Here is a 14,771-nt window from a genome sequence, read left to right on the forward strand (position 1 = left end):
GATCGTTACGACCCACAAGGTCAAAGGGTCGACTCTTGATCGAAGATAATTTCGGCTCTAAATTACGGACTGAAACTGCGAAGAGAACACTTTCCTAATATTTCCGACTTTGCGAATCCTAGCCTGCAGTATAGCGTGTGTGGAGTTTTGAAAATTGAAATTATGAAATATTAACAAATATGATTAGTGATATTTCCGCAGACCAGAATGGATAAATAGTTTTGATAGTATATTCCACTCTTGAAGCCTTAAAACCTCGATTGGTGGTAACGCAGCAAACGAAATAGGTAGTTAAAGTACAAAGTTATGCAGTGTGCATGTTAGTAAAGATGACATATCTGTGGAATCGTGATCGATCAACCCTCAGCAATATCAGCATTGTCAAAAAGTCCAATGAAATAAGCATGGTAGAAAAAAATTCTCTTCGATATGTTGTAATACTGGCATTATAATCTTTGTAGTGACATAAAAGGTATATGTATTTGAACATTCCACGTCTTTCATATTGTTATGACGTCTTAATTAGTGATACTAGACTCCATTCGAAGCAACATACTCCATTCAGAATCAAATCACTTGCAACAGGGGCGGGCAACTTCTCCAGTCGTCGGGCCGGATAGAGGAAAATGAAATACTAGGCGGGTCGGATTCCTAGATCGATACAGTAATCGTGTATTTATCCACCTGTACGAGGAATAAATTGTCTATATAAGTTGAAAGCATAGAGACCACAAACAGTATTTAATGAATTTAATAACGCAATGAATATAGGCTACTTCAATAGCTGTTGAAGTCAATAAGAGCTGTGGTCGATCAAAGTTGTCGACACGCTCTTTTAACTCTGGTTGCATGTCGGACGTAGAAGCCCCTGGTAAAGACTGCCAGTGAGCATCAGTTGGATTGGAACGCAGCTTTGTCTGTTCATTTTCATGGTCAGAAATGTTTGCTCGCAAATGTATGTAGACCCGAACAGAACAAGTACACTTTCGTGGCCTCCTTTCTCCAGCCACGGACGACATCATCACGTAAGACCGGAAACTCTCTTCGGGTCGTATGTTGCCCGTCCCTGACATATAATCCTAGATGTGTGATTTTTTTCCCAGCCCTACTTATTGTACGTTCCAGAGCCAAGCGAGCTTCGACTATAGGAGATAACGCTGTTTTTGTTGGACTGTACAGTGAGGTATTCAAAAATGACTTTTTTCTCAAATCTCACTGGCTACTTGTTAAAATTGGTAGGTTACCAAATTTAAGCCTACACACCAAATTTGGTTCAATTCCAACCAGTAGCTGCATTGCTACAGGAGAAGAAAGTTTCTATTTATTATATAAAACTAAATAACAAAAAATTTGAATAATTTCTTTTCACCCCATGAAAGTGTTAGGTTGTCTATAGAAACGATGTTCACCAAATTTGGTTCAATTCCAACCAGTAGAAGCGGAGTTATTGGCGTCGAAAAATTTGGATTTCAATAAAATAGTATTTACGGTGTGCACCACTATAATAAATAATTAAAGAATTGGTCACCGTAAATACTATTTGGATTATGAATAAAATAGTATTTACGGTGAACAATTCTTTAATTATTTATTATAGTGGCGTCCACCGTAAATACTATTTTATTAAAATCCAAATTTTTCGGCGGCAATAACCCCGCTTCCACTAGTTGGAATTAAACCAAATTTGGTGAATATCGTTTCTATAGACAACCTTACACTTCCATGGGGTGAACAGAAAATTTTCAAATCATTTGTTATTTCTTTTTATATATTAAATAGAAACTTTCTTCTCCTGTACACTGTAAGTTTTGAAGTGTTGCTCAACCCGGAAAATTGAACACGAAACGTGATCCAAAAATTGAACGCCTAGAAGTGTTGCGAAGTGTTCAAATTAAAAGTGTTTACCTAAAAAGTGTTCAGTCTCAAAGTGGCTTGTTGACTAGTCACTGGAACGCAGGGCTCAAAATAAAATCAGATTTTATTGATTCATGAATAAATGACGCTTTTAATACCCAACCTGGGTGATTAAATACATGCAAACATTGAAATTTCCAATAGCTGCTGTGACAGGGTTTCAAAAATTCAGATCAGCAGTTGAAACCGTTCCCGGAAGAGTCGATGAAATCACGAACATCACAAATGATTAAGAGCAAACTCACTACAAATATCATGCAACTCGCTCAATCATGAAAATGAATGCATAGGGAATTAGGGATAGTGATAACAAAATATCATTTAGTATCCTAAACTTTCGTTACAGGGGCATGGAATCAAATTCATTGGTTACGTCTGTTAGCGGAAAACATGATCAACACAAATCATTACAACTTATTTAAAACTGATCAAATTACGGCTTGTAAATTTCTAATTTTATTGTAAACAAACAAACAAACAATGAATGTATCAGTATCACTACCACTACCACGATAAACAACCATAAGTATTTTTTTACTCTCAATGAAATTGGCCTGCTAGAAATATCCTAGGGCTTGCATTAGAAGTATTTATATCAGCTTAATGCCAATCACTTTTGTTTAAATAACAAAGAAATCGTTTCTTTGAGTCCATACAAATTTTATAGATTTACAGAAAAGATTTTGCTGTTATTTACCAGTCTGCTGCAAAATATGTAATCTTGAAGTCATTAGGGCAGTGGTTCTTAAACATTTTTGGACACGCTGCCATATGATAGCAAAAAATTTCACACACTCCATATTGTCGTATCATAAAGTAAAAAAAGTAACCAGAACGCTAGAAATCCCAAAGGATAGTTGGATGGCAGTGACGGTAATGGTTGTTGATGAGAGAATATTCAAATATTAAATTCTGACCATACACAGAGAAATAACTAGAAGCTGCCCTGTGCGAAAAAGATTTTAGTTGACAGCGGCTTCACGACGCTTCAAATGCTTTCTCCTGTTTGAGAATCACTCTTTTAGGGTATGACAATCCAATGCATAGCAGCTCAAAACGTCAACAATGTTTCTGAATACTCCATTTTCACTGAGTAAGTTTTATATTCTTGCCATCAGCTGCAATCCAGGCTCGGTCAATCTTGGATTCGTGGCGTGCCATGGTGTTTGTTTCTTTTCTACTGGTCGACTCCAAGTTGCGCTCCTTGAAAATGTGATTAAATTCCAAAGTTTCGAATATGTCAATGAAAATTCTAAATTTTATGCAGAAATAAATATAAATATTTCACACATGCAGGTTACACAAGCGCAGTAAAGGCGCTCGGATACATGTAAAATCCTACCACTGAGAAGGACTAAAATTAGCATGACGACTAAAAAAAAATATCTTGAATCAGGTCTGCGTTTTTTTCAATTCGGCCATTTTGACATTTACATTGACATTCAGACGCACAGGCAACAGTGAGACTGCAGAACTGTAACTCAGAATGACAGTTGTAGCAGAACGTCGCAGGTCTATGTAAATTTGTATGGTCCACAAAAAAGAAAGATTACGGTACCTGTTTCAATAAGACATGCGCTTGGGTCTTGAATTATATTCGTTTGTCTCTCAATTTGGATTGGAGAAGAAGACAGTTGACTTCATCAACCTCGTTTTGCTGAAAATGTAGTTGATTGCAAACAAGATCCGACAATAAATATAGTAGAATTGTTATCCCTCCGGGTTCGGATTTCCATTATAATAATTAACATACGGTAGGCTTTACATATAACTTTGATTCCAAGATTTTATAGCTGCTTTGAATTGAGACGAGAAAATATACCAGACAAAGGACACATTGATTGTCTTTAGTACAAAAACTTTGTGACATCTTATCGAAGGTGTTGAATACTTTTCCTTCATTGCAGTAATTGTAACTGTTCTTAATCTTTCAAAATCCTTGATTAAATTCCTGATTAAATTTAACTAACGAAATTAATTGCAATTAGCACGACATGGGAAATGATCTCCATTTGATGTTCCAAGTATAGTTCAGTAAGCAGTAGTTTAAATACAAGTTACACCAGCTCTTTACATTCAACAACACCTCTGTTCAATGTACACAGATCAAGCCTCTCTTCTGCTCATATAGCATATATAGATAGTTTTTGAGAAAATTGGGACTGCAAAAATCAGCACATTACATAATCAATGATGATATATGAAATGAATAAATAGACTTACATAATCACATGTTTCCATGGGTTCTTGAGGCAGAAGTTTGTATCGCAAAAGATGACTGCACCCGTACAAAATCCGTTCAGATGACTGCTCACGTCACTATCAACATTGTCTGTTAGCACAGGCACGGTAGAAACAGGGAGTCTTTTCGAAGAGTCGACATCAGTCGGATGAATTCGAGGATCAATCTAAGACTGTTGAAAAGAAAATACTTGTTTTAAAAATCTGCAATACATGGGAACTATTCAATATTCGAACAGCTTCTTCGAGGTACAAAACTTCAATATGAAATTTAATAGTATATGCATATTGAAATGAGCCCGAATATTTTCGGCTGAGACTCGTCAGAGGTAATCGTCAGCAACTAGTGAAGAACTCGAAAGAACGTTGTACATCAACAATCGTATCACAAAATATGACGTCACCAGCATTCAGTATTTACCAGTGTTGGGATCAAGTCACTACCTTCGAGTCACGAGTCATATCGAGTCATTGCACATTTTGACTCGAGTCAAGTCAAGTCAATCGGGTTTCGAAGGTGACTCGAGTCAAGTCAAGTCACTAAATTTTTGGAGGTGACTCGAGTCAAGTCGAGTCGAGTCAAGTCAAGTCACGAGTCAAGTCACAATTCAAGTCAAGTTGCCTTTTCGAAGTATGAGGCATGATTGCGTCATTGCATTTTGCTAGCTATCTGAAATACAGATTGAGTGGCCATCGATTCTGAGCCGATGAACGAATATATAGAGTTAAATATACACGTATACACGCAAGAAGGCGCTGCATCGCTCACATATAGCCTACGTAGAGCTGCTAATATACGTAGAGCTGCTAAACTACGTAAGTAATTGCATAGCCTCAGTTTATAGTTACCGCCAAAATAGAGAATTGAGAAACGAATTGATAAGATGCAATACATTACCGATTTACAAATTGATATAATACAATTCGAGGCTGCTCCAATCGTTGAGGACTATATAAACTATATTCGAATTAGATTTCAATAAAACAAGAGGTTTGGTTAAGGTAAGGACAGAGAACAGAAATAGACATTTTGTTATTAAATTACTGTAAAGATGTAAGCTTCGATCACTTCATTTGCGGTCAATTTATTTGTGAGAGAACAATGGAGGCTCAGTAAAACGCACGATCATTGAATGATTGGCCGCTCTCACGGGTTACACAAGATTTTCGCGAACAATCCGACCATATGCAAGATGCAGTGATTTTAATCGATACCGATTACTTGATGACTTGAAATTGACTCGTGGATTTTACTCCGAGTCACGAGTCAATCCACATTTCTGATACGCCGAGTCAAGTCAAGTCAAGTCAAGTCATTTTAGCAAAGTGACTCGAGTCAAGTCAAGTCATACGAAAAAGGTGACTCGAGTCTGACTCGAGTCAAGTCATGACTCGAGTCATCCCAACACTGGTATTTACGCAGATATCAGACTGGATGTATCGTATGGGACAAAAGGGTGTCTTTCATAGAACAATTAATTATTGTAATGGAAAGTTGCATGTGACCTTACCACCAATTTTACTCCAGCCAGAGTACCATACTTTCCTGGATTGTTAATCATTTTAGTGAAATTTTACCAGCAAACATTCATAAAAATAACCGAAGGCAGCCGAATCAAATTCATTATTTAAGGATATACCAGTTTACTCACGAAACATGGCGATGTTTACCAGTATTTTAAACAACAAATCCATTTCAAAAAGGTGCCAATTGCAATACATAGGCCTACTACCTACTACCTACACATTAGGGCATTTTTCATATTCTCTCCATCAGCCGCAACCCAGGCTTGATGAGTCCCTGATTATTGGCGTGCCATGGCGGCTCTTAATTTTACTGGTCAAATCCAAACGCTGCTCCTAGAAAATACAATAAATACCGAAGGAAAATTGTAAATTTTATGCAGAAGTAAATATAAATATTTCACACAGGTAGGTTACCGAAGCGCAGAAGAGGTGCTCAGCCCCCCAGGTTGAGAACCACTGACCTAGTCCATTATAGTTCAGTAAGCAATAGTTAAAGTACAAGTTACACGAGCTCATTACGTTTAACTACATCTCTGTTCGGTGTTCAGTATATACAGTTCAGTGTTCACTGTACAGTGTACACAGATGAAGCCTTTTTAGCTCATATCGAATAGTCCGTAAGCTACTCTGCGAGATAGTTCGTGAGAAAAGTAGGACTGCAAAAACCAGCAAATTACATAATCAATGGTGATATATAAAATGAATAAATAGGCTTACATAATCACATGTATCCATGGGTTCTTGAGACAACGGTCTGTATCGCATAAGATGATTGTGCTGGCACAAAACCCGTTACGAGCGACTCCCCACGTCACTGTCAACATTGTCTGATAGCGCAGGTACGGTAGAGCCAGGGGGCTCTTTTTAAAGAGTCGACATCAGTTGGACGAATTTGAGGATCAATCCAAAACTACTGAAAAGAAAATATTTGTTGCGAAAATTCGCAATACAAATGAGCTGCTCAGTAATCACGCAGATATCATACTGGATACAGTTGTTATTTTCTGCCATAAGTTGTGCATGGAAGAAGGATGTCTTTCATAGAATAATTAAGTAATGGAACGGAAAGTTGCACATGACGTTACCACCAATTTTACTCTGGCACAGGTAGTATACTTCCTGGATTGTTAACAATTTTAGTGAAATTTTATCAGCAGACACTCATAAAAATCTTTATCACAAAGATAACCGAATGCAACAGAATCAAATTCATTCTCTACGGATATACCAGTTCACTTACAAATCACCGTGATGCTTACCAGGATTCCATACAGCAAATGCATTTCAAAAAGGTGCCAATTTCAATACATACTACCTGCGACATAGAGTTTAGTTCTGTTACCGTATCATAATATAAACTCAGAAAAGTCAAATTTGGGGATTGGGCGAAACAAATACTACCCCTTGTGATCCATGGTTTGTTGAAAAGATTGTTTGTTTTGCTATGCTATTATGAGGACGATTTTTTGGACCTAAAAGGGAAATTTGACTAAAAAATCCAAATTCACACATATTTTGATGATGAAAAACTTAATTTTGACCCCATGTACTTAAATTAGGTGTTTCTCACATAATGTTAGAATTGTATTACCGGTACTTATCTTTATATCTGGATGGAGCTGTCTGTTTATCCGAAGTAGTTTGACCTGAAAAAATCTTTTAGCATGAAAACTGACAAATTTTTACATGAAAAAACCTTATTTTATCGAAATCTGGACCCGTTGAGAATTCTAGTATTAGTTACATCTCCTATTTTGGTAGAAATATTTAAAACTTTGTTGTAGTACAACGAAAGATACTTTCCTACATTTTCGGGTAGAAAGTGTCTGTCCTAACTAAGCAGCTTGGCAAGAATGAAGAAAGAACGTTCACCAGCGGCAGTTGTTGGCCGGCTACACTGAAGTTGTGAGTACACTGCCCTCTCTCTCATTATGACAAAGTTGTCTACATCGCAATTTTTCATCATACGGTTTCTAATAGAAGAACCAATGCCCACGCAGTGTTACTTCAGTTACGATAGTGCAGTAGGCTACGTTGAGCATTTGTTTCATTTGACAGTCTATGATTCACAATGAGCAGACGATGGTCCGTCTACAACGGTAGGACTATAAAGTAGGCTACAAGATGTAAATTGTAAAATGATAAGTTCAGCGACAGTGCAATGATCTATGATACAAACGAAATGCAAGTTTGCCCAAAACATTTTGATTTTGTAAACAATTTTGGCAATTTTTGACCTGACGGTACAATTTTGACAAAATTTTGACCTATTTTAAAATGTCAAAAAAATCGCTTTAGTAAGCAGTACAGTGTAAAATGTGTTGCAGTTGAAAAACAATCAAAACCGTTGCATGACTGTCATACTGGCATTCAATTGCTGACATTGCAGTACTTGTCCACAATGGACCACAATATCGCCTACATAGGGTTATTTCAGTGTGGATGGAGAGAACATCCCTTTATCTATATATCAAAAAAGTTAGTTCGAAAGCAGCTTCCCATCAGTACCTTGTACCTGGTCGCAGCCTGGTATATTATCAGATTCGAAGCTCGATCCTCCAGCAATAAGATCAGACGATTCATATACTACAAAACATCTAAAGAACATTCATATGAATAAGGGATATCAGTAGCCTACTATAACATCTAAAAAAACAAACGACCTTACTGCAATGTCAAAACGAGCTCATTTTATGACTATTCTCACATTACATAATATTCAATAACATTTACCGCATTTCCATACCTTACAGTACATGGACGTTATGATCCTTTACGCCATCAGGTAGCAGAAACTGCTTTAATATATCCATTCTGCCGAGTCTTTTAGTGTACCCTACTCTCTGCTTGAAGCCTGACGAACCACCAATTCAAATTCGAAACTGAAATCGAGCGCGCTCTACCGTAACGAAGGTGGTGACCCCTCTGCGTCACAGGGAAATATGTATATTTTATTATAATATTACCCTTAAACTTAGTGGTTTGGTCAGTTGAATAACATTATTTTACATATACCATGATTTTATGTGATCTCCAAACCTACCGATAGTTTATGAATGCGAAATTGATGATAAATTACTAAGCATAAATGTTCTTGAAAATAAGCCGCAGTGGCGAAGTGTTACATATAAACGGAGAAATACGCAGAAGCGTTGCGACGATAATGGCCCAATGCGTTTATATGCCCAAAAAGTGTGTCTGTACGCAGAAAAAAGTGTTATGAAGTGTTCAATACGACCTTGCGGATTTACAGTGTAGCAATGCGGCTACTGGCTGGAATCGAACCAAATTTGGTGTGTAGGCTTAAATTAGGTGACCTAACAATTTTATCAAGTAGCCAGTACGATTGGAGAAAAAAATCATTTATGAATACCCCTACTGTACAGTGTACAGTACATTTGCAGTATATTTTGCCACACCGCGATGATAAAATTCCAGATTTCCTTCAGTACGAGCTCGTTGTATCGTGTCGGCCCTATGCCTGGCTGTTTGAATAAGCTACACGGGCGTTCAGAATATCGCAAGGGTTATACATCATTCAGTTCATTTGCCAAATGATGTTCATTACACTCCAATAGAGACTATAGGTAGGTCAAATGCAGCCCCAATGCCCCATGATACTTCCAATCGTCGTGAAGAAGCTAAATTTAGGTTAATCAAAGTTAGTGTGTTGCTCAGCCATTTGGTAAATTTTGCTTCCTACTCTTATCTCACGTATTATCATATATTACATACTAAATAAATAATACATACATTACATATCACATAGGTCACATCATACTTTACGGCCTGGCTTGCACAAGTCACAGTTTTGATATTTGGCAGATTTCGGTACCCTTTTTGCATCGCGAGCGCGACCGACAGTATAGTATAGTAATATTGTCTGATACCGCTGCTGTCTCACTACTACGCACGGTATTGGTGGCTGAAACGATTTAGCGTCAACATATGCTCTGCTCATGGACGTGGTCATTGACACTTGTTTGAAGCTGTGTTTTGTTTCGTGGTGAATTGGTCATACTACGACAGGCAACGAAATGCTGTTTACATAGTTTGAATTAAATCACTCGTCCGGTTTTAAAACCAATTTGAAGGGACCAAGGATTCGGATAAACGTTGTTTAGTGACCTTCTAGTAATACTCCATCATTAAAAATGATTGCATCATTATACGGGTCCTACGTATCGTGAATCACCATAGCAGAAAATACCATCTACGGGCAATTCGTCATTATCATGACAAGCGTAATCGATCGAAACTTTACCGAGCGTTTACCAATTGTCACGAAAGGCATGCAAATAGCACGCCTCTTGGGAGCAGGCGATATAAATATTTCCCCTTGACCATGATACGTTATTGTATTGCGGATATTGAGTACAGTGTCATTCCATTAGTTAGCCTATAGGCCTACTTCCGGTCCATTGAGGTCTGTATCAGGGTATAGGAAAATGGCGGGCGTGCGTACCTTGCATATTCTCACCGTACGATTTGATAATTTGGAATGTCTGCAGTAAGTGGCATGTTTATCGATTCTATCATTATGGGGATTTACAAATTGTTTAACTGTATATATTCCGAATGCAACGCGGAACATGCAATCAGCCGAGCACAGCATATAGGTTTAACACACCATGACCATGCGTGTGCGTATGGGACACACTTTAACTAAATAATATGCATGTATTGATTGTATCACAACCGCCATGCTACCATCAAAGGAGTATCGAATTGGATTTATGTAAAGTATAATTACAGCTACTCACCAAAATAACTTCAATTTTTACACACTCACAAAGTGCTACGAAATAGTTTTGGTCGAAAATTATCCTAGAATCTACAGATGACGTGTAACTTGCATCATTGTTCTTGTCGTCGTGAGGGTCAATACTCGACTCGGAGTCAAATGACTCCGGTACTTTATTTTGCCCAATGCTAACTACAGTATATATCAATATTTCCGGCATCATCGATTCTTTACTTAGACAGGAAAACATGAGTGGTTCTGGTTCTCAAATACCAGAATATAGTAATGACAGAATCAGTCATGCGACTGATGGTACAGCCATGAATTTGAATGCAACTGCGAATGTCGCTGGATCGGAGCAGGGCGAGGCCATCAGTGTAAGATCATTTGGTAGAGGCCCAACCACCGCGTGGATAAATACGGGATTGGAAGTGGGCTCTGAAATCCCGGTGTCTTCAAATGAATCAAGGCAAGGCTTCTGGATCTGGGAGACATCGTCTGCAACTGCCCAAAACACGTCCTGGTCTTTTAAGCCTAGTCGCGACAGCAATCTATATATCAGCGTCTCGGACGACCTCGAATCAATTACGATGCAGATAGAGCCTTCGAGAACGTGAGTTATGCGTGTGGTAGGCCTATTCATGGTGTTTTTCGTCCGCATTGGTTATTTACACCAGGTTGACATTCTTTATTGTATTTCCGTAGCTACCGACTTGTAGCACAGCAAAATTCTATAGGCTGCTTTTTTAAGACACCGCTTACGCCGATCAGATGGCGAGGAGGAGCCTAGATCCCGGTAACGATAAGCGCTCACCAATTTGACGGACCCAGTTCGATTCCCGTCGGAGGTTTGTCTGGGCTCCTCTTCCCCGCCGTTGCCGTTCTTACGGCGACAAAAAAGCCCAGAAAAAGACCTGACGAAAGAAAGCACTCACAAGGAATGGAAAGAACTAGTAGAAAGGGCCGCGACTTCAAAAAGATCAACATCGAAAAGAACTGTGACATCGGGCACTCTGGGCCGAGGTGGATGTTAGAGTAAAGGATCGCTACTGATGCGTGTCGTTCGACATCCTCCTATCTGTTCATGACATCGCATTGTGACTTATCGCATTGTACATTGTGTGTGACTTGTTCAGATGAAAAATATAACCAACGATATTATATTATATTATATAAAACTCCAATACTCAGGAAGGGATTCTGGAACCACTTGTACAATTAAATAGTATATTCATATTGAAATGAACCCGAATATTTTCGGCTGACACACGTCAGGGGTAATCGTCAGCAACTAGTAGAGAATTGGAAAGAACATTGTATACGATTGTTGATATACAATGTTCTTTCCAATTCTCTACTAGTTGCTGACGATTACCCCTGACGAGTGTCAGCCGAAAATATTCGGGTTCATTTCAATATGAATATACTATTTAATTGTATATTGAAGTTCTGTACCTCCAAGAAGCTCTGGAACCACTACTCTGATTCAAAATCGTAAAATTGATCTTGCAGATATTTCACAGTTAGCGTTGGAGTACGAGGCGGAGTCGTAATTCGGTTCGATGAAACAAGATACATTGGACAAAGGGATGGAAAACTCGTACCAACTGAAGTGAAGACGGAATGGTCAATTATTATGGAGAGGGAGCTTGCGTCGTAAGTGATGTATCTATCGGCAATGTAGGCACTCTGGCTCCGCGAAATCGCAAGGCAAGGTATTCTCAACCGCATGTCTCGAATATCCGATATACTTCGATCCTTACGAAACCGAAGAGCCCTTTCGCTGATACGCAAGACTTCGTCGAGCCCCAAATTTTCGCTGATTCACAAAAAAAAGTCTATACCATATTACACATTACACATCGAATACATTACTTTAGATTTTGACTGGTGTACTGGTAGTGCGTTCTCAACAGTGCTACAAAACAAAAGATGATTGCCATACAAAACAAGTATATTATAATGATTTTCTTCTCCATATCAGTGTCACTTCTGCTCTATGAATCGGATGTGTGTCTTGATCTCCGCTGGAACCGTGAGACTGACTCAGCGAACCCCTGGGTTTCGTGTGAACCCCGGCTAAGAACCGTTATCTTATGTACAAGCGAGATTGGGGGCACTGTATAACAAAAAGTTACTTATATCCATTGTTCTTTTTGTGTTATTTCGATGAACTTGCGTAAACTTGCCCGTGGATTATTTTAATGATTTGGTAGAATACGTGGTTTCATGTGAACATAGCAGATTATATAGATGGATCTACTACCCGAAAATAACGCACTCCTATAGGAGTCATTGTGAGGGTTAATGTCCTTGGTATATAGTTCGGCACGATTGAACAGCCCGCACCCCCAGCAGGTTTTCATGTAGATAGTACATATTTAAAATTATTCAGGATGGGTGCGAAAAAGTACGTGGTGATCATAGAAGAAGAGCTGGTCGGCAGGCGCTGGATTGCAGAAGATCTGGTTCCGAACTCAAGTATTCCGGTCGATTACACAGTTCAAGATGACAAAAGGTCGCATTGGCTCGGCGAATTTCATCTCGACATTAGCGCATGGCGATTCCAACCACGACTTCAACCAAATCTCTACGTGGCAGCAAACTCGAGGGGAGGAGACGTTTCTCTGCAATCAGCCAATGCTCTAGATGGAAGGTAAGTTGTGTAAGCTCCCTAACCGGTGACAAATACACTCAGGGAACCGTAAATCAGGCGCTTTCCATTCGACTTCAGATTTGAACATCGCGACGTCAGTGTGAAACAGTAGCATATAAAATTATCATATTTATGTTATGAAACGTTTAAAGATTTACATGTAAAAGGGCTTCCTATAACGCCATGGATTTGTATGCAGTAGGATCATGCACGATTAAGCTGGATCGGGATATTTATAGGTACTTGAACACAACGCATTTTAAAATTTAGCTTTATGACTATCCGACTTGACGAATTGGTTGTTGTTCAAAATGACCTCGTTTTCAATGCTGATTTAAAAATTTATTTTCTGTTGTTCTATCAATTTTGCCTGCATTTTACTTGACATGCGCTGATTTACAGTACTATTTACCGCTTGGTTGTAGTTTGATAGCAACCAAATGCGGTTATATCCAACGTCTGTTGGAACTGAACGGGTTGCCGTTATGGAGAAGATAACTATATCGCTATCATGTTATTGCGAGGTCCTTGATCCGGGTCATACAGATTTTTTTATATATATTTTCAGTGGCAATGTATTCGAAATATTGTCGAGCTTCATGCAGGATAAAAACGGGGGATATGTCAGCATCGAGCCTGAAACCTCTCTCCTGACTTCTACAACCAGTCGGACTGTCGCATCGACTTGGAAGCACATCGTTTACAGATATGAGCTGAATGGCCTCTTCTTTCCATCAGAAGACATTTCGGCGCGACCAACCAGGCCAAAATCCTGTCATGACAACTGCCCTGCAATACCGACTTACAAATCGAGATCTGGAACGAAGAACTGATTTTAATAGGCTTTATGAGTCGTAATCATTCAACGCAACTTGATATCAATATTTATCGAATTCAACTCGACTCATCTATATTGTACGCAATGGCAATACCCGTTGCAGAACTGTATCATATATTGGTCATGGGTATATCATTGAGGAGTCACCACGTTGTGCCGACTAATAGATAAATTCGACCAGCTGTGCAATGTGAATCGGAGTTACTTTTTGTGTAAGTAGAATAATGCTATTATGCAAAACATGCCTGGAAGTTATCTTCAGTTGTAAACAAGTTGAAAGTTATTGATAAGCTACAAATGAACCTCTTGCATGTGCTACATACATTGCCAAGCGAGAATGCTAGTGCTAGAAGTGAATCGATAAACAGGAAACACGACGCTAGCGCTGTAGTTTCGGGTGTCTATCCTCGCACTGATTTCAAATATATATTCCGCATGTAGGAATAAAGTGAATTAAAATTATAGTATTGCATGCAGTGGTAAACGGCGATTGTCGTTGACATTAAAGAAGATTTCCACTTGTGACTCGAGGTCTTTCGCAGTACGATCGCGATAGCAAACTCGTTCAGGAGGTCATTTCATTCGAAACTGCTACATGACGAGGCGAAGTCCACAGCGAGTGTAACTGATTGAGACGAATCAGAGCGATATCGTAGTAATTGACAGAATACAATAATGACTTGATAAAAGGGAGGAGTTCTATTGTTTATACAGTGGTTCTCAACCTTTTTAAACGACGGACATATTTTCAATTCGTCAAAGTACTAGCGGAAGCAAGTATACGGAGATGAGGAATATGCCTATTGATCATTATTTGATATACAATTGAATTAGATTAGATATTCATATTG

At 38.7% G+C, this 14,771-nt stretch overlaps 2 protein-coding genes and 2 long non-coding RNA genes across 4 annotated transcripts in view; 2 read left to right on the forward strand and 2 right to left on the reverse strand.

Moving 5' to 3' along the window:
- LOC145440486 (uncharacterized) overlaps positions 1-14,771 on the forward strand; it is a 243,284-nt gene that overhangs the window by 134,150 nt on the left and 94,363 nt on the right. The gene's annotated exons all lie outside the window — the stretch shown is intronic.
- LOC145440510 (uncharacterized) overlaps positions 1-14,771 on the reverse strand; it is an 87,861-nt gene that overhangs the window by 21,216 nt on the left and 51,874 nt on the right. The gene's annotated exons all lie outside the window — the stretch shown is intronic.
- On the reverse strand, positions 1,794-9,063 carry LOC145440509 (uncharacterized). Its single transcript, XR_013915548.1, has 4 exons — positions 6,400-9,063; positions 4,138-4,328; positions 3,473-3,571; positions 1,794-3,117 (listed from the first exon to the last, which is right to left on the reverse strand). It is a non-coding gene; the product is annotated as an uncharacterized LOC145440509 (long non-coding RNA).
- Positions 10,036-14,445, forward strand: LOC145440491 (uncharacterized). The gene is made up of 5 exons (XM_080318110.1): positions 10,036-10,192; positions 10,665-11,039; positions 11,939-12,082; positions 12,822-13,082; positions 13,651-14,445. Exons 1-5 carry the CDS (start codon positions 10,131-10,133, stop codon positions 13,913-13,915), a joined length of 1,107 nt encoding a protein of 368 aa, XP_080174236.1. The 5' UTR covers positions 10,036-10,130; the 3' UTR covers positions 13,916-14,445.

The sequence above is a fragment of the Botryllus schlosseri genome, chromosome 6, assembly GCF_051294905.1.
Source record: "Botryllus schlosseri isolate E-star chromosome 6, Bs_hap1, whole genome shotgun sequence".
Lineage (NCBI taxonomy): Eukaryota > Metazoa > Chordata > Ascidiacea > Stolidobranchia > Styelidae > Botryllus > Botryllus schlosseri.